The sequence below is a fragment of the Siphateles boraxobius genome, unplaced genomic scaffold (genome assembly GCF_051911475.1).
Source record: "Siphateles boraxobius isolate OS27281-9 unplaced genomic scaffold, OSU_SipBor_1 9, whole genome shotgun sequence".
NCBI lineage: Eukaryota > Metazoa > Chordata > Actinopteri > Cypriniformes > Leuciscidae > Siphateles > Siphateles boraxobius.
The window spans coordinates 26,295,127-26,317,036 of NW_027509219.1; the positions used below are offsets into that span (position 1 = coordinate 26,295,127).

General features: G+C 37.6%; 1 protein-coding gene across 5 annotated transcripts in view; it reads left to right on the forward strand.

The window, feature by feature from the left end:
• Window positions 1–681: 681 nt before the first annotated feature.
• rnf220b (ring finger protein 220b) overlaps window positions 682–21,910 on the forward strand; it is a 35,271-nt gene continuing 14,042 nt past the window's right edge. For 4 of the 5 annotated variants that reach the window (XM_077222929.1, XM_077222931.1, XM_077222934.1 and 1 more), the window contains exons 1-2: window positions 838–945; window positions 2,363–3,100. In XM_077222929.1, coding sequence (XP_077079044.1) covers window positions 2,479–3,100 — 622 coding nt within the window. In that variant the 5' untranslated portion in view covers window positions 838–945; window positions 2,363–2,478. Of the gene's footprint in view, window positions 946–2,362; window positions 3,101–21,910 lie in introns of all 5 variants that reach the window. The other variant, XM_077222930.1, reaches the window with a different exon arrangement.

The window sequence follows — 21,910 nt, forward strand, 5'->3', positions numbered from 1 at the left end:
ACAGAGTGATACAGGAAAGTTTTACAACAGTTCGACAACTGAACTTTTGATACAAGGGCATTTCTTTTATTATAATAATTTGGCTTGCTGTTTGTGTGTCTTATTTACACCGGTTAGCATACATGATTCTTGTGGGCACCATGTCAGATCAGATTCTGACCAGTGTGGGTGGCTTTGGGGTCATTTGTTCTGAGGCCAAAAAGCACAGCGTGTTGGCATCCCTTTAAATAATATAATTGTAGTCTTACAGTCAACAGGCCACGTTTTGTCACAGCTTTATATTTGTGTCACAGTTATACTTACACTGTTTACTTTGTGTGAAGGATGCCAAATCAAGTGAATTGAATGACCCTAACACTAAAAGTGCTGTATGATGTTTAACCAGCAGATGGACACCCGTAGCGTATCGGGTCCTAATACGGAGAAGAAATTAAGGCTATTTTGAGGGATTGCATTTTTGGTGTAAAAAATGTATTTAGTCTCAGATGAACCGACAGCATCCACTGTAGAGGCGCAGAATGGAGATCTACATTTGACAAAATATCCAAGTCGGACAGGGAGGTGGAAGATGATACATTTAAAGTTAACAGAGCGGGACGGGCTGAGTGGAGAGAGAGAGAGAGAGAGAGAGAGAGAGAGAGAGACGAGAGCGAGCGCGTGGCGGTACAGTGAGGGGCTCACGCGCATTAACAGAAGTGCGCGCGGATCGGATGTTGACACATCACACGCATCTGCATAATCTATATCACAGCGGTCGCACGCGCAAAACAGCTCAACTCTTTAAACATCTGCGATTGTTCTCAAAATTGCAACAAAAAAAAAAAGAAAAAAAAAGAACTTATAACTGTCTTTTCGCGATCATCTGCAAACTCTCCTGACTGACATCATCTGAACTCGAGCGTGGATAAAACAACAGTTGATGATTAGGAGATGTTTGACTACATTGTGAGTAACCTATTATAATGAGTCTTTCTTTGTTATATTTTACTAATGTGATATTTGGGGGACATTATGTTTTCGCAAGTGTTGTGTTATTATAGAATTTTAGTTTTATAAGGATCAATTACTGTTTTTTGTTGTTGCATGGTAAGCATTAACTTTATTATTTTCCAGAGTGCACTGAAACTTTAATTGTAAGATGCATCAAATTTGGGCGGTGTTCAAGAAAAGTTTTACTTTTGTGCCTATACGTTTTTTGCGAGAGATATTTCATTTAGCTGCATAAATTACACATTTCATTGAACTGAACAACACCTGTGACCAGAACAAGTTATAAAGCCTTAAAATACAAAATTGCATTTAAACTTTTTACATAAATGTAACATCTTGCAGAAACCGAAAGGAAATAGGCTTTTTTTTCTTTAGATCGAATTGAGTTAAAAGCAGATTTCAGACTCAATATCACGTCTTAATAGCATATTTAAAAGCTTAGTTCACTGTCTTGAAAAAAATTACTCCCAACTTATGCAAACTGTTATAAAAATTTGTTTTTTATTAGTTTTATTTCTATTATAAAAACAATCGTCCATCTGTTTAATTAGGCTAATTCACATTTGAATGAACTTTATCTCAACATTCATACGTTTTTTTATAATTTTACATTATTATTATTATTATAATTATGGGGTGTTATTTTTGTCTTTGAACACGCAATTATTTCCAAATGACCGAGATCGTAAATAAGTAGCTCGGTCTTTAAAAGAATGTATTCGGGTTTTAAAGGACTGTTAAATTACTAATAAGTTCTAGTGAAAAAAATATTCATTTAAAGTTAACAATCTGAAAAGTTTACTAATCATCATTAATCTATAAAGTGGAATTGACAAATAAATAAAGAGTAAAATCAGAAGTTTACGAATAAAAACCCATACGTGGTATTTTTTCTTTCTTTGTGAACAGCACAGACAATTTTTAATTGATGTGTTAGGCTGTTCTAATACACTATACACTTTATATGTAGTGATTATTCTGCATGAAAATACATTTTACCAAGGTAATTTTTTTTGCATTGCATTGCAGCTCAATCTTTGTTTACCTTTCAACATTAAGGCAATAGTAAAGGATAGACTACCTCTGTTAATAACATCTTATTGTTTAAGTTCACACATTAATTTGCCTCCGACCTGTAAAAGCGTTTTTCTTTAAGGACTCATTCTTAGTCTAATTAATCTAGCAACTTGTTCCTGTCTCAGTCATGTGACACGTCTTTAAAAAGAAAGAAAGAAAAATGCTCTGAAATATAGACTTTAAGCTTTAAGGAAGTTTATATTCCTGCCTTTTGCCTGTTTCTTAAATAACTGCTTTTCTTTCGACCACCTGAAGTTGTTTTCAGGATCATAATACTGACTTTTTTCCCCAACAGCTTTCTGTCAGAGAATGACTGGTCTGTAAGGCTTAACTCTATACGCATTGTGTCCAGTGCCCTTCAGGCCTCTTCATCACATTACACTGAGTTTTGGTAGACACCACACTGCTCAAATGGACCTCCATCGGACTGCCTTTAAGATAGAGAACTCCTCCTACATGCCCAATCCACTGACCTCCCCTGCCCTCATGGTCCTGGCATCAACAGCCGAGGCTGGACGAGATGCCTCTGTACCCTGCCAGCCCCATCGGCCGTTTGGAGTGCCAGTCACTTTGGAAAAGGACATGCACCTCCCGTTCCCCAGCGGCTCATACACCTTCGCCTCCATGTACCACCGGCAAGGAGGCTTTCCCACTCGAGACTTTCCCACCCCTCTGCTTCACCTTCACCCACAGTTTGCCCCACCCAATCTTGACTGCTCCCCACTGGGTATGCTCAACCATGGAGCGGTGGGGGCCTTCCGACCGTTCTCCTCCCCACCTGAGGAGCGTGATGCAGGGGTATACCAGTCTGCCTTCCTCCCTGCCAAGCGCTTGAAGGGCTGTATGGATCCAGAGGCATCACCCCACCTCCGCTACACAGATGTGGAGGGAAAAGATTTTGATTTTTGTGCTCATGTCCCTACTGGTTCTCCAAATGCCCTGAAGGTAGCTGAGGATACTGGGAAGAAGCTCTTTGGCTTGTCTGGGCTGTTGGCGGAGGGTTCGTCTGGCCCAGAGGAGCACAAAGAAACAAGTAAGTATCTCACATCACAGTGTCTGTGATTCAAATGTGAACAGATGGCTATTTTGCAGCACAGTGCATGAATACTTACAGATTATATATATATATATATATATATATACAGTATATACAGTACACACACACACACACACACACACACACACACAGTATAAAGGCACCCCCCCCCCCCAAAAAAAAAAGAAAGGGAATTTTTTTATTATTATTATTAATCTTACAAAAAAATAAATCAAAAAGCTTAAAAAATATGTATTTTAATATATAATTATAATATATAATAAGTAGTATATATTATGTCATAACTATATATCATTACACATATTATATTATAATAAATGCAATGACATATAATTATTAAATATATTATATAAAATAAAACATTATTTATTTTAATAAATTTGGGGGTCATTTTGCTTTTATTCTTATAGGACAGTAGAGTGCAGATAAGAAAAGCAAAAGCAAAGGTGAGAACGGAAGGGGAGAATGGGATTGGGACAGCAGCGAAGAGCCCTTATATGTCCCTGAGCATGTGCACCACTGTTTCACATCTTTGGCATGCACTTAAACCCCCCCCCAAAAAAACACATTATTATTATTGGTGCTATAGGAATGTGTAAACAATATACAGGCTAATACAGATCAGCCTGAGAGGACACAAAGATCTACAACTATTTCATGCAAGCAAGACTTTCATAAAACTAAGTTTTGTTTGTATGTGTTAAGTGTAACTTACAGCTCCTGATTTTGTTATATAAGTCCCATGCAGTCCACAGACAAATGCCAAAAGTAGGTCTAGTATAACCGAGGCTATAACCGTTAGGCTATGCATGGAATAAGTACCGAATCACGAACAAATGATCTTGAGATGACAAAGGCGAAGGATTCGCAAATCTCTCAGCTCTAGACAACTTGTCAATGATAACGAGCAGGAGATGCTGCTCGGCAAGCGCGTCTCTGAGTGCGACACCTCCGGCTCAATATCGCCCCCACGCCATCCATCCTGATTTGTTGACAAATGAGTGGGAGAGAGTGTCAATCTGGGCTGTAAGGAGAACGTGTCTGCTCATTACCTTGCTCTGTAATTGGCCGCCGAAGCGAAGGACCCCACGTTCGTGTGGCGCGGCGGGACAGGGAAAAAAGACGTTCAAGCTTAAATTCGTAGGACATCTGAACTCCTCGTGGGGGCGGAGGGGTAGAACCTGCAACATGAAAGACACGACAGAGGTGGCTGATGAGACACACTATCAGAAATGTATGTCAATAGGAAAAATAATGACTGACTTTGACAGGTAGAAGAGATATAGTAGGGAAAAAGAGCACCACATCAAGGTCCTTTTAGAAAAGTTTTTTCCTCATCTAGAAGTGGGTTACCAACATACGTGTGACAGAGGATAGGGTGCATATATCCATACACCTCAATACACCAAATTAGACTTGGTTGTGTATGTGTACACATGCAGTTGCCTATTGTCCACATTGTCCTTTTAGAAAAATGTTGAAATATTATATATATATATATATAAATACAATTTTTGAATATTTTAGAATAGTATAAAATAATAAAATAAATAATATATATATATATATATATATATATATATATATATATATATATATATATATATATATATAATGATTTATTTTTAGTTTTTCACTCAGATGTTAAAAAGAATCTATATGTTTAAAAAAATTATTTTAACATAATTATTACGTATGCGTGTTATGCTTGAGAATTAATTTAGGTTCATGAACTGTAAATCAGAGTTTAGATTTACGTGGCCTGATAACCTGTACACAACCTTACACACATGCTGTTGTGTCATCAGAAAGAGATTTGTCATTTGTCTGATATCTGACCCTTGAGCCATGACTCCAAGCACTATGTTATTTCAGTGCTTGTCTCTCAAAAATGTTCAAAAGGACAGAGTATCCTCACAGCTGTTTAAACAGTTAGATCTTTTATATTCTTTTCGAAGGACAGATGTCTTCACTGGGCCGAATCATGTTTATTTTCCTTCGGGAGGCATTTTACATTTTTTTGGTCAAGAGCTGATGAGAAAGAAAGAGTAACAGTAAGTGTGGGTAAATGCCTTGTACCCTGCTGCTTTCTGGGCTTAGGCAGTGTGTGCTTGGCATAAACTTTCTCAGACAGTGTACATGTGAAATTTGCATTGTCAGACTCAGAACGTAAATGCAAGTAGCTTTTCACTGTTTAAATTTAGATGAGCCTGGGTTTCCACAATACTTTTCTACATTAATGCCATTCTCTATCTATCTGTCTGTCTGTCTGTCTGTCTATCTATCTATCTATCTATCTATCTATCTATCTATCTATCTATCTATCTATCTATCTATCTATCTATCTATCTATCTATCTATACCTACCCATCCATCCATCTATCTATACCTACCCATCCATCCATCTATCTATACTTATCCATCCATCCATCCATCCATCCATCCATCCATCCATCCATCCATCTGTTTGTCTGTCTCAAGAGAAAAATCTTCAGTGATGGTGGCAAACATCAGGTTTTCGGTATGGTAGTATGTTCCGGTTTAGTTTGGGATCATATATTGTATCAATAACTCTCAAAGTCATCAGCAGGCTTCTAAGCTGAAACCCTTAGTATTATAAGCTTGACAAAGTGAGTTTCACGTTCTTGCTATCAATTACCTCAAAGTTAAACATGTGTTGAAGTTATGGGTTGATCTGGTCCAGTCAGACTGGGTGAATTCGCCTCTTCTGTTAGACGTGCAATCTGCGAATGTGTAGAACAGATAGAAACACATCTGAGCTCTGCGGCAATTGTTCTATAATAAACAAGGTGGCCTTTAAGTTAAATTTCCCAATTTGAAATGCATGAGTGCCATTCCATAATATGTTAAACTTTGGAGGGTTTTCCCAGGAAACCATGGGAGACAGAGCTGTCAGTGTTTGGAATTTCAGTTCTAATTGGTTGTTTAGACCATTCTGGCAGTTTATCACAAGTGATTTGGTGATTCAAAGTCAGAATGACAGTTTTATCATTTAAGCTATTTGTCGTGTATTCTTTCTGTGCCAGAGACTGCGGTAAGCTGTCTGGGTTTCATTGATGTTGGAAATTACATGGATCACCTCATTCACAGAGAGAGACAGAGGCAAACAAAAGTCAGAAGATATAAAGCTTATCAGTGGGGACAGTGACAGTGCCACTGACTGAAATAATTTATAACCAGAAAAACGCCCTGTTTATTGCTGCTTATTAGTACAGATGAGCCGTAATAAGCAGCCAACTAATCTACGGCCAAGGTGAAGGTGTACATCACCTCACCCTGTTGTGGGTTGACTTTATTGCCTGGGGTGGTGAATTGAATTTGCCATTGTAAATATTAAGTCATATGTTTCTTATCTCACAGCAGGTACTATCTCTAATCCCCATGATCAAACCTGAATGGTAGGGGAGGGTAACATTATAAATCTGCCCAGACCCTAAAATTTTATCACTGCTTTGCCTTCTATTCCCTGAGAGTGCCAAGAGAAGTTGATTCTTGTCTCTATGGCAGTACTGCCCTTATGAAGAAAATTGATTGGACGGCCTAATTAAGGGTGCTTGTAAGGGACAAAAAGAGCATATGTATGAGCTACAGCTGGCAGATGCTATAAAATGTGACTCATTGTGAGACCTGCAGATGGACTGTATTCAACTGGCTGCCATAGAGATCATAAATCTGGAGATTTTGTCCAGCGGCCACAGTGTTGTATTGATCTGGTCAATGTTCATCTCATCCTCTTTCTGTCCTTAATGTTAGAGGTTTGCAGCGTTTTGATATTTAGTTTGGTTCTGAAGAGGATATATAAAGATATATTTTGGCCGATAGGTATTGCAAAAACATCCTGTATTATATTATATTATATTATATTATATTATATTATATTATATTATATTATATTATATTAAATTATATTATATTATATTATATTATAAATTACATAATATAATAATTACATGATGATGTATACAACTGTGGAATTTATTTTTGCAGGTGATATATCTTGTAAAAAAAAGTAGCCATTTACTTTCACTTATTCTGTTTGATGTAAAATGAGGCTAATTTGATATTTCACCTCCTGCTGCTAAAGTAGTTTACTCTCCTAATATTCTCTTAAGTGGGAGAGCTTTCATCCTGGTCGGGGGGCTTGATGTTCTTGTCTTGTTTTCTTCCTAATTCATCTTCTCCGGATGGAAGGAATGTGAAAGAGAGGGGAGGTCTGTGTACCACCCATACTGTACATCACATCAGTCTTCAAACAAACTCCAATCAGCCCAGCTCAGTTATTTCTCAGTCGCTGTTTAGTTATTGTATTTCTTTTTCTGGTGATGTAAGGTTTATTTGGGAATTAAAATATTTAACTCAATAACTCTTACATTCAGTTCAGTTTTAGGGTTTATGAATGCCTAATATGTTTCAATTGCTATGTTTCGGATGTTCAAAGAGTAACCAGATGTGCAAACTTTTGTGCTTGTGCTGCAATTCCGCTATTAAACTTGAATACATCAAGACTGTTGCTTAAGAATAGGAGACTAATAATGTTCTTCATTGGCAACTTAGACAAACACCTTACCGCAAACATTCTATCATTTAGAGATAATAGTCGTACCGTTTTAAGCATAACCTAGCTTAAATTTTGGCTGCTGACTGCAGATAGGATTCATTAACATGCCAAACAAGGTAGTTGTAGGCCCATTACTGGCAGGATCAGTATGCTTGTCGTCTAAGAGCTTCACAGACTCTTGGGGCTCTTGTTAAACCAGCGCTACTCCACCCAGGGCTTTTATGTGTTATTGGGAACGTGAGACAAATAAAATAGGGGCTTTAGCCCCGGAGGCTCAGTCAGACTACGATAACAGCTTTTTGCCGCCATTATAAACAAATTTCTGCACCTTTCCACTTTTTTAAGTAATCCTGTGCAAATCCTATTACATTTGTATTTAGAATGCATTTTATTACATAATTAAATAAAATGCTTATTAATTAATCAAGTTGCATAATTGCATACATCATTATTTTTTCAAAAAAACCAAAGTAATTAAAAGACATTACATTAGCAGATGAAGTCGATATATATTCAATATATTGACATTAGAAGTCAATATATTGTTTGCTATATTTCCATTTGTTTTGAAATGCATGGACATTATAATGTAATAAAGATGCTATAATGCATCTTCTGAAAGAATACTGATTCTCTGGATCTAAAAAACAATTAAGAGGAAGCAGAAATAAGCGGTAGAAGTGTTGCTTACGCACATGTAAGCTACCATGATCATAAAACATTCATCAGCATATAAATCAAAACTGCCAAACGTTACCGAATAAAATGTTAAACTCACGAAGAGGTTTAGGACTGACTGCGCAAGCTTCGGGGGTGATAATGGACTCAATCTGTAGTCTATGTTTTGATCATCATTCTGAATCGAATCTGGATATAGTCTTTGAGAAAAATGTGATTTTCTCACCTTTTTTAGAATTTTAGATAGAATTTAAAATAGAATATTTTTAAAGCAGAGGCCCTGTTATTTCTTTTGATATAACGTGTGTTCAGGCATTAATACAACGAATATTCCATAATAAAAAATATGCTTTCGGGGAAAGAGTTAACAGCTCGTGTTTTTGCTGTAATCCAGTGGTGTGGCAAGAGAAAATCTTAGTTAAATACTGTTTAAGAGCAGTTTGGACTTATTTTGGCAATAGACAGCTCTGAAGTACGTTGACACGGCACCTGAGTGACCAGCATTGTGTGTGCCAAAGCGGCCCTCTCTGATCTCACATCAAAGACCGGCAGGAGGAAGACTGGAAGCATGTGGGGCAGGCCGAGATGGGGAGGGAGCGAGGGAAGCAAAGATTGTCGATTGCTGGCTCAGTACAAAACAGCACATCTCGAGTCCCATGAGCCCACAAATCAGTCAAGCAAATGCAGAGGGCAGAAAGGGCAGAATGTGGGTTTAAATAGTCATTACAGAGGGCCGACAGAGTCAAAGACAACAGGCAGACGATGGCTTGACATCTACCTCTCGGGCAACCACTCTGTGTTCTCTGTCTCATCCTGTCTCTCTGTATATCTCTTAAATGTGTACGCCATTCAGTTTAAGAGCATGTGCAGAGCCTTGCATTAAGGCAGCAATTGAAACATGACTGTTTAAAAATGACTTGATTGATACTATTGAACTTTAGATTTGTTCATGACTGACATGTTTCTGTGTACAGAGGTCTTTAGAGAGCACCGATTTGGGCACAGTGTTGTTTCTGTGAATGACCCTTGAAACTCAGTCCACCTGTAGGGCCTCTAACATCTGGAGCTGTCATTAGTGACTGATGCTTGGCTGATGTTTATAATAATATCCAAATGGCTATTCCAACTTTTTTACCCAAGTCACACTAAACACACAGCTGGCTCACCACAAAGCGCTCTTGAGCTATGCTTTAGGGGTTAGGCGATATTGCGAAAAGATGACACATGGCACTTTCCTTGTGTGCGTAATGAGTGAAATGGTTTCACATAAAACAATGCTGTTTTAATATATAGCATGCAGGGTTTATAACCATTTCTAATATAATAGAAGAATGCAGTGTTCATATAGCTCATATTTTTCCAGTTACTTTGATTGGACCCACAAAAAGTATAAATGCATGATTTAATGTTACTATATTGGTTATTTGCTGATAGAGATTATTTTTTCAATGTCTGCCAATATTGGATACTTAATTGTGCATGCTCGTTTCGCCATTTTTATATTTACATTATCTTTTCCATAATCATATTAAAAAACACTAGTAAATGAATGTAACACTTAATTTGCAATACAGTTTAATTTGTTAACATTAATTAAATTGAACTAACGACGAACAATACTTCTACAGCATTTATTAATCTTAGTTGATGTTAATTTCAACGTTAATCAAAAAAATCTAAAGTTATATTTGTAAACAACAGGTAATGCACTGTCAACTTACAATGAGCAAACACGAACAATTGTATTTTTATTATCAATAAAAGTGCATGCCTTTCAGAATCCATCTCAGCATTCTGAAACATTGGCTCTGATTTCAAAGTTTTTATAACATCAAATATTTGATTCACTGGTTTACAAAGTCTTATTTCATCACTGACCCCTGTGCACCCTGGTATATGTGTGTATTTGCATGGGAGCGTGAAAGAGCCTGGAGAAACGTAGTTTAAAATCCATTGGGGATTGTGTCATAACCATAAATCACTCCTTTGCTAATTGGTAAGAAAACAACAGTCAAGCAGTATATAATGTTTTATGTGCCTCTTATGTTTTTTACTGCGGTACTAACGAGGGGCTATGTCACAGAGTGGACAGGGAATTAGCCTGAAAGATGGCTGCTGTCCATAAGCCTCAGTGTTCTTCAGCTGCTGTTCCTTAAGATGCCCCTGATTTGCATGTGGCAATTAGTATGCTAATTGGCCTAATTAGCCCATGGGACCACACAAGCACTGTGGCATTAAAAGCTTCAGTATCATTATGACTCAACAATTCCCACGAGTTAGCGCAATCAAAAGGTCATCACATCCTCCAGAGCATATCTGTGGCTTTTTTTCCCGTCCTTAAACGTGTTTTGTGTTGATTACACTTAATCTGAAGTGTATTTGAAAGTCTAAAGTTTTGTTATGCGTTGTTACCATAGGCATTCGGGCAGACATTCAGGAGAATTTAGCCTCATTTGCAGATGTTAAGAGGGCATTCGATAGCTGCGTCCTGAGCAAATGAGATGAGAGATTGAACTTTTAGCTCAAAGTGCCCTTACTGCTGATCTGTTTCATGACCTGATTGAATAAAAACAGAGACCTGTGGATCTATATCAGCTCAGCTGGCATTGGCCTTTGTTCCTCTGTGCTAGCAGACACGGAGTATTGGCTCGTGGGATTGCTGGGGTATTGATGGGGGAAGGATGAGATGAGCACACACACGTACACACCCAGAGAATGACTTTGGCTGGCTGGGCAGATGAGGAGCATCGGCTATTGTATTTACTCAGGGCTGTGTGAAGGCTCTGTATGTTTGGTTATCCTTGGCTAGGTGAACAAGGCAGAGACGCTGTCTGGCCATGGCCTGAAGTAATGTCACCCGTTGACTACTATTTAGAAAGATAGACAGGTGGGACAATTTATAAAATGGGACCTAGGGGAATACATTACTTTAGATTAAAAGTACATTATAATGCCACTTTAAAAAACAACAACAAAGAGGTACAATGTAGTACGACATAAATTCCAAAAAAAAAAGAAAGAATTATTTTTCAGTAAAAGGCCAGTTATATAATCAAACAAAATACTAAGCTATTCTATTCTATACATTTTAAATGAGGTTTTCGCATTATATGAGGTTGTTTACAATAAACATTAAACATCAAAATTAAATATACAAAATATGTAACATTAAAAAATAAATAAAATTAAAATAAAATTATTCATTATTTATTTTGCAAATTTTTATTGTCTATAAATATTTATATATTATATTTCTTTCAACATTTGTCTATTACTTGACCCTGAGGAATGTAGTCAACACGATAATAATTGTAAGATCTGAGAAAATTTAATATTTTTTTCCCTCACATCTTCCCATAATGCTGTGGAAAAATGTAAAATAATGTAATTTCATGGATGTAACAGTTTTAAGGAATGTTTAAAAACAAATAATGGGAGAAAAATGATGTTGTCAGTGGTGTTCTGCTTAGTTTGATGTCATTGGACTTGTCTGCCTGTCATCGCTTCACGTGTTGTCTTCTCTGTCATTATCAGTTCATCTGTACCACCTGTGTGTAGTTAATCATCATCATCATCATCTGTATCACCTGTGTTTAGTTAATCATCATCATCATCTGTATCACCGTTAATCATCATCATCATCTGTATCACCTGTGGTCTGCATTCTGTATTTAAGTTCTGTCTATTCAGTCAGTCTGTGTCTGATCGCTGTTGTATTTAGTGTGTGTTGCTGCCTGTTCTGCTGTGCTGTTATATTTTCATTAAATCTTCGTTTTGGAATTATATCCTCGTCTGCCTTCCTGCAACCACCCGTGACAGATGTGGTAACAAGCAAAATATGGAACAACAGCTAAATATTAACTTTTTTTTGTGAAAAATTGCATTGCTGTTTTTGATTTTAATTGTTAAAACAATTAAATAATTTTGTTAAATAATAGTTTATAAAAACAAATCTAATAACATTTAATAAAATTGTATATTTTATATAACAAGATAAGTATAATCTAGATCTGATATCTAGATAATATATCTATATATATATATATATATATATATATATATATTATTATTTTTTTTTTAAAATAAAGTTATCAGAGACAAACATGTACCGTAATCGTGAAAAATGGCTAATTTGGTTTTCTCACCTTTGCTACATCAGTGACTTGTCAGTCTCTTGCATCTCAGACTTCATGGTTTTACTGCCTCCAAGACAACACAGTGTGGCAGAAATCCCCTATTCTCTCCCCACTCAGCACTGCTACCCTCCACTCGTTAGCTGTCTAATTAGCCTTTAGCTACTTAATGAGCTGAACAATGCAGAATTAGTGAAGCAACAAGCTCAGGGCATGTTAGTGGGATGGGGTTAAGGATGTTGTGCTGAATTGGTTGCCTGGTGGCCGTTTTCCCATTTGCTGCTTGAATTATGCCTTGTTCTGTGGCCTTTCTCAGAGTGAACTTTTATAGGGTGATGGTTTGTTGCTTTTGTTTGGGTTAAAATGAGCAGAGAAAGATTTGAACGGGCTCCCTAGACAATCCACAGACACAGAAATGCTCTCAGTATTCTGTATCAGTAATGTATAATTCTTGCTGTGAAGTTTAAATAAAAGTTTTCATATCTTTTAACTTTTTTCAGAATAAAGTGTATCACACTGCAGCTTCTATATGTGGTTGGTTGCTCTACATGGCAAAAATCCATGTAAAGCAACCAACCACATTTCTTTTCGGTTTTAATATTAGTTCTGCTCATGATGCAATTTGATGCAACTAACCCAAAAGTTGCATATTGATTCTGATTGGAGCTCAGTGAAGAAAAGACTGGAAGAGGAAATATATGGTTTTGTTGCATGTTGCTGCAACCGCAACAATGCATGTAATATATATATAATTGCATTTGTCAGTCAGTGTGCTTCCAGGATTAAAAACCTGCCAAAGCAATGCTGACATATAATGTCTTACGTAAACTGTCTGTTTGAGTAAAGAACCGAATTCCCAAGCATACATGGTCGAATGCCGTCCAAAACACAGATGCTATTTCAGCCCGTAATGGGCTTCTAGACGTTCAAGATGAAGTCATGTTTTTCTGTGCTGCAGGAGCTCGTCTGTGTTAAACTCTCTTCAGACTGGGTGGCCCAGTCCTCCCACAGCTTCCACAGCAGGTGGAAACCAAGAATTGCTATTAAACGAAGGTCAGAGGACTGTCATTAATAACAAAGTGTTTGTGTTTTTTCCTTCGTCATGAAAAGACACACAGTACAGATTTAGCTAATGTCAGGTTCTGGGAATTTCAGCAGCTGAAATTGTGTTAACATTAAAGACGGCTTTGCTTCTTTCACATGTTTTCATGCAGCTATGGCCATCTTTTTTTGTGTGTTTTTGCACCTTTGAAGGTCACTGCAGGAAGGGGGCGCAATTCAAAAAGTCGTTCCTTCAAATTTTGGCAAACTGAGCATACAACGATCCCTTTTATGAAGTACTATTTGCATCTATGATTATATGATTTTGGGTAACACATCCTTGCAATTCCTTTTAAAATCTTAGGTAATTTATGTATCTTACCTGTGATTGTTCACACCCAAGGACTATATCAGTGCCCTGTACAGGTCCTTCTCAAAGAATTAGCATATTGTGATAAAGTTCATTATTTTCCATAATGTAATGATAAAAATTAAACTTTCATATATTTTAGATTCATTGCACACCAACTGAAATATTTCAGGTCTTTTATTGTTTTAATACTGATGATTTTGGCATACAGCTCATGAAAACCCAAAATTCCTATCTCAAAAAATTAGCATATCATGAAAAGGCTCTCTAAACGAGCTATTAACCTAATCATCTGAATCAACTAATTAACTCTAAACACCTGCAAAAGATTCCTGAGGCTTTTAAAAACTCCCAGCCTGTTTCATTACTCAAAACCGCAATCATGGGTAAGACTGCCGACCTGACTGCTGTCCAGAAGGCCATCATTGACACCCTCAAGCAAGAGGGATAGACACAGAAAGGAATTTCTGAACAAATAGGCTGTTCCCAGAGTGCTGTATCAAGACACCTCAGTGGGAAGTCTGTGGGAAGTAAAAAGTGTGAAAAAAAACGCTGCACAACGAGAAGAGTTCACCGGACCCTGAGGAAGATTGTGAAGAAGGACCGATTCCAGACCTTGAGGGACCTGCGGAAGCAGTGGACTGAGTCTGGAGTAGAAACATCCAGAGCCACCGTGCACAGGCGTGTGCAGGAAATGGGGCAGAAACAGCGGCAGAAGCGCCTGACCTGGGCTAAAGAGAAGCAGCACTTGACTGTTGCTCAGTGGTCCAAAGTACTTTTTTCGGATGAAAGCAAATTTTGCATGTCATTCGGAAATCAAGGTGCCAGAGTCTGGAGGAAGACTGGGGAGAAGGAAATGCCAAAATGCCTGAAGTCCAGTGTCAAGTACCCACAGTCAGTGATGGTCTGGGGTGCCATGTCAGCTGCTGGTGTTGGTCCACTGTGTTTTATCAAGGGCAGGGTCAATGCAGCTAGCTATCAGGAGATTTTGGAGCACTTCATGGTTCCATCTGCTGAAAAGCTTTATGGCGATGAAGATTTTATTTTTCAGCACGACCTGGCACCTGCTCACAGTGCCAAAACCACTGGTAAATGGTTTACTGACCATGGTATTACTGTGCTCAATTGGCCTGCCAACTCTCCTGACCTGAACCCCATAGAGAATCTGTGGGATATTGTGAAGAGAAAGTTGAGAGACGCAAGACCCGACACTCTGGATGAGCTTAAGGCCGCTATCGAAGCATCCTGGGCCTCCATAACACCTCAGCAGTGCCACAGGCTGATTGCCTCCATGCCACGCCGCTTTGAAGCAGTAATTTCTGCAAAAGGATTCCCGACCAAGTATTGAGTGCATAACTGAACATAATTATTTGAAGGTTGACTTTTTTTGTATTAAAAACCCTTCTTTTATTGGTCGGATGAAATATGCTAATTTTTTTAGATAGGAATTTTGGGTTTTCATGAGCTGTATGTCAAAATCATCAGTATTAAAACAATAAAAGACCTGCAATATTTCAGTTGGTGTGCAATGAATCTAAAATATATGAAAGTTTAATTTTTATCATTACCTTATGGAAAATAATGAACTTTATCACAATACGCTAATTTTTTGAGAAGGACCTGTATTACATATCTCAGTGTCTTTAAACCAAATTGAAATTGGTCAATTTTCTTTCTTTCACCTAATTATGTAGGAATCATTTTGTCAGCTATCTCCTCTGTGGTGGGCAACCTTACGACCATCTTGTCCAATGTTAGAGTTTTTCTCTCTCTGTGTTTGGCACTGGTAGAGAATCCAGTGAGGCAGTTGTGTGCTTAGGCTGACTGTGTCTCGCTGGCTGGCTCTGAACAAGCATAGGCCTGTTCTACCCCGGTGGCCAATAAAATGAGAAAATCAACCACTGTGCCACCATCCACTAGCCAGCCAGATAAATACACTTGTCTCTGTGTGAATGTGTCTCAGCATGGCTGTGTTGATCCAAAGATTTCATCCAACTGTTCAAAGAGTGATACAGGAAATCATTAAAGGGATAGATCCCCCAAAATAAAAAAGGATTTCATCATTAACTCACCCTTTACCCCCCCACCCCATGAAACAAGTATTTATAGCAGAAAGTTCAAGCTGCTCCTTTCCATACAATGAAAGTGAATATTTTTGTTAGCACGTACTCCGGAGACCTCGTTTCGAATCCCGCTCGGAGCAGGTTGAGTAGGACCAGTTACATTTGGTGCCGTGACCCGGATGGGAGAAAGAGTTTTAGGGGGGTGAGTGTAACAGACGTAGTCCTGTAAGAGCTGTGTGTGTAAACCTCACTCCCCTGGCCTCAAGAGGCACGTTAGCAACTGACGCTAGCGGCTGCAGTCTTTAGCGTCCTTGTTAGAGCACCCACCTCTCACGCCGGAGACCCTGGTCCGAATCCTACTCGGAACGGGTCAATTAGGACTGGTTACATATAGCACTTATATATTTTTGTTTGTTTTTTTGGATCTTGACAGCCCTTGGTCACTATCCACTGTCATTGCATAGAAAAAAAGCAGCGTGAACATTAATCAAAACATCTCCATTTGTTTTCCACCGAAGAAGTAAGTCATACGGGACATGAGGGTTAGTAAATGATGATTTTAATTTTTAAGTGCCTTTAATCAATTCCTGTGTCCTCTAATGGTGTTCCACCATGCAGATAACTTGCAGGTGCGCATAATCAGGGTGATCAATTTTGCTCTTTCATCCTTGGGTTATTATTAATTTTCAGAGTGCTTCTGGCTTTTGTGAAAGCCCTGCTACCCTCTTTGAGGATCCTCTGATCACATCCTCCAAAAGCTGTCACAAAATCTGTATTATTCCAAAACAAGATCATCTTCAAAGCAATCTCAGGCTTTCTTACCTTGTAAGGGTAGCTGTATTTGACGCAGCGAATGCAAGGCTATCTGATCTTATCAGCATGTATGTGGGAGTATGTTGTGTTAGATTCAAATGGATTATTATGGTCTATCTGCCTCATTAGTTTGAGCTGCTCACACCTGCTCCATAAGAATGTATTGAATGTGGGTGAGAATTATATTGAGGTAGAATAATGACAATCATATGGTTATTCTGTATTTTTAATAATAAGAACATACTGTGTAGCTAAGCACCGTAAATGTGCGGTTGGTGGCCAAACCATAAACAGCAACATACAAAAATGTAAAAAAAAAATAATAATAAGTATGTGTATTGGTACATGGGTCTGTGTATATTTAAGAATGTTTGGTTGCATATTTGTTTGTATGTGTACATTTTTAATAGTGTGTGCATGTGTTTTACAGTGAGGCTTAGTGCAACTCAGCCCCTCCAGCTCAAGGTTTATGAGGTGTTAGCTGTCACTTCATTGACTCTCGTCTGGCCCATTATGCTCTGTGCAGACAGAGCTGTCTCAGGTGGAGAGTTGAGGCACACTCTCTCTTATACAAATTAATAATACACATAGACATAGTTAGAAGCATTCAGATTGAGTTACGCTTAGATATTTAACTTACAATTTAATATATATACCGGTATATACACACACACACACACACACACACACACACACACACACACACACACACACACACACACACACACACACACACACACACACACACACACACACACACACACACACACACACACACACACATTTGTGTATCTAGTATATATATATAGAGAGAGTTTTTTTTACAGTGTTCATTGATCTAGGTTAATGTTAAATTATAAGTATATTATTGTTCATTGTTCATTAATGTTTGATCATACATTAATTATAATTTATGCCACTTGACATGTGTATGATAATGTATGATCAAACAAGAATTAACATTAACCAATGAATGCTTGTTAGTTCATGATACCTTATGCTTGAACCATTTTGCAAAGTGTTACTTCGATAATTAGGTTACACAATTATTGTAAATCGCTGTGGCCAAAAATTACACCTTCAAATTTGGTCAGTTCAATCAAAAGTTCTGTCATCACCGCCTGAACTTCTTTGCACACACACACACACACACACACACACACACACACACACACACACACACACACACACACACACACACACACACACACACACACACACACACACACACACACACACACACACACACACACACACACACACACACACACACACACAGACACAGACACACAGAGAGAGGTGTAGTTACTTTAGTTACTCTGTTTGTGTGGACCTCAGACAGGACTGTCTCTCATATCCTCTGGTTTGCAGGTGTGCATCTTCATTTGGCCAGTTTCTCAGACTTGGTTTATTTGAAGTGTCTGCCTTCACAGCCCTGTAACTCCTGCTGAGGAGTTCTTGAGGAGACCATAAAAAGGCAGCACACCCATCAAATAATGGGAGTTTATCTCAGAAGGGAGTGATATTCTATGACCATCTCACCACAGTTTGAGTCATGACACATGGATGGATGATGGTTAACGAGTGTCATTAGATTATCATGATGACAGCATCATATTGTTGCGGTGTGTATTGCGTAATTGTTCCTCCATAGGCTTGACCTTACAGAAGGCCGTTCATTTTCCCCGTGTTATTTTCTTGTTATTCTTTCACTCGCTTTCTTTTACACACACTCACACACACACACACACACACACACACACACACACACACACACACACACACACACACACACACACGCACACACGCACACGCGCACACGCACACACACACACACACACACAACACACACACACACAACACACACACACACACACACTCACATAGTGGTCTCTTTGCTCATCACTACTATTGATCTGACTGTCTCTGTTATTTAAGATTCCCTGAAAGCTTATTAATTAAGCCTGTTGAGGAGATCTAAGAGAATAATTCCCACCCTCAATATCAATTACTATCAAAATAACCTTTTGAACAGACACACTGTAGCCTAGTTATCTGCTAATAAAAATCTACAGCACAATTTTTTTTATTAGCAGCTGTACAGATATGTCATCTGTTTAATTATAAGTTAAAAAACTTCCCTTGGGAACACTTTATAATAAGTATACAGTAATAAAGTATTTGCAAATACAGTAATAGACTATATACAAACGGTGAGTTCTTATTTCATCATCACTGTAATAAACAAATTATTATTGTTTAATTAGCTCATATAAAAAGAGTTAGATAATGCTTTGTTAACAACTTATTAACCATAAATAGTCCTCACTTTAGATTAGGTCACGGAATATCGGAAAATGTCATTAAGTAAGTGCTTTGAGCCCACATTTATTGGACATTTATCGTTCCTTAAAATGTGTACAAATGTGTGTGTGTCCGTGTGTGTGTGCTTAATGTATTTGTAAACATTTTACATATTGTTAACAAAGCATTATCTAACTCTTTACATATGAGCTAATTAAACAATACCACTTTGTTAATTACAGTGACAATGAATGAAGTATTAACTACTGTATTAACTACAGTTTATAAACTATTAAAAACGTTAAACTAATAGTTTGCGAAGGATTTACAAGTGCTTTGTTACTGTATAATTATTATAAAGTGTTACCCTATCTTTAAATAAAAATATATTTTAACAATTTCCTTCACAAAAATCTATATATTTTGAGCTTGTAATCTGTGTTGATTCTCTGTAGTCAGCTCTCCTGAGTATATTAAGGATCGCATGCTTAAATACTTTCTTTTCTTGACAAACCAGACACATTGTATTGATTTTCTGGAGATGAGCTGTAGAGTGGTGGTTACAGAGATTTGTTAAAGGATTGCTCAAAAGGATATTGGAATGCATGTTGGGCACATGAACAAGTCTGGTTGTGAGTTATTTTAAGATTACATAACATACTGGGCATGATATGAGGACAGAAAATACAGTAATTTGTGTTTTCAACCCCTTCCTTTATCTTAAAGTTGGCATGAAATGGAAATCTTTTTTCTAAATGCATTTGATTGATCTTATTGTAATGTTTATTTTTTTTTATTTCTTTTCACCTAATAATTTGGAATCAAACTAGAAACTAGACTTCTCTCGTAACTTTTGCTGGATTTCTCCAATCATGTAGTTTGCTTAAACCCAGCCCCTTTCTTACAACACATGCTTGCATTAAGCCTGGTCAATTTTCTGGATCTGCCTCCATCCAATCAACAATCGATAGATAGAACCAATTCCCCAGCCTATAGTTTTTCTTTTACAAAATATTGTTTCACTTGAATGTACGTAACAATATCCCAGCTAACTAAAATATGTTCTAATGTTTTGCTATCGTTCCCATAAGTTATGAAAATGTTATTTCTGAATGTTTGTTGAAAGAACAAATTTAAAAAAAAAATTATTGGTTATGCAAATGTTAATGGAACATTCCATTTTGCAAACATTATGGGATTGTTACAGATACCTTTGAGCAAGCGTTCTGTTTACTGTTTACCGTTCACATTACTGGAAGAAATGTTTGTCCATAATTTTGAGTGAAACTTGGTAGAACATTAGTTCTGAGAACGTTCCCGGTTAGCTGGGATGGAAGAAAAGAAAATGCTTATCTCATGGTGGAAACATAACTTTCATGATTTAAAAAAAAAAATGCATGTTAAATTTCATATTTCAGGATTTAAATGTGTAAATTCAAAGAGATTTCATAAGATATTCACTTGAGTCTGAGATCAGGGAATCAGTTGTATTTGTTGTCACTCGCCTGTCTTCCTGTAGAGCTGAACCTGGTCTTAAATGTTTCTCCAGGGCTGAACTCTTTGACACAGCACACAGTTAAAGGCAGCAATCAGCTCTCTGGAGTGGTGAGTGCCACAGCTTTATCGGACAGCTGTAGAGATGTCTATCCCTCATCTTTATGGGGACATTTATGATGGAGGGATTTCTGAGACACTGATCACTCTCCTCTGTATCTGGGTCTATAACCTACAGTTTCATGGTTTTTTTTGGTCAGCTTTGTTGTTGTTTGTTTACTAAAATAATATGGTATTGTTAGTATTATCCTGGAGAATACATCTATATCTAAATCAAATATTTCCAAGTTATGTGTACTGTTAACTAGCTGCTTTCAGTATGTTTGTTGTTGCAAAGTCATGTTAGTTTTACTTGTACCAATATTCATTAAATATTCATTAACGAGACACTGATTGGCCAGTAAAGTATGCGGGGAGGGAACAGAATAGAATGAGCTCATTGACTTGACAGTAAACATGTTAATTGAAGCCATTTTCGCTTTAATTTAATAGGTTGCTTTATAATATCGAACATGCAAGTTTGCGCATCTCTCTCACAACTGCGACCGAGCTCTGTAGAATTTATCGTGGTAATATTTCCACTATACCTCTCATTTCAGACATTGATCACCCTCAATAACAGCAAACTTTTTTCCACATGTACCTGGTCCAGTGCCAGAGTGATTAAGCTGTTTCTAAGCCGATTAACGAAAGAAGGTCCGAATCAAGAAAATACCTTTGAAAATGAAGGAAATTACTTTCCACAGCAGATGTGTTGCTACATTGCCTATTATGTTGCCTATTAAATAGCCTTTTTCAATGGCCCATTATTTTCCTCAATAAAAACACTCAGTGGAGCTTGCATACTCCCCTGCACTTCTGAAAGCATATTGAAGAAACGATGAAATCCCCTGTATAAAGTGGAACATTTGATGTCTTAAACACGAACCAGACGGGTTCAGGCTACTTGACGGGGTTTCATGGCAGGTGTGGAGTGGGCCAATTCTGTTTTATAACTGCCACTCTCCTCAGAAAGTCTGCCAGGGAACAAGCCCCCTGCCAGTCGCCTGCCTCTCGCATGCCCTCGGATTACTGAAAGGTCGCGGCCATTATGGAGTTATTGAAAGGCAAAATCATGGCAGAAACCATTAAGGGACCTCCTTTTACGTGACTTCATACTCTATTCTATTCTATTAGAATATGAATTATATTCTATTCCTTTCGTATTTAAAACATTCTACATGGATTACTGAACGTAAGAAACTGATTCTG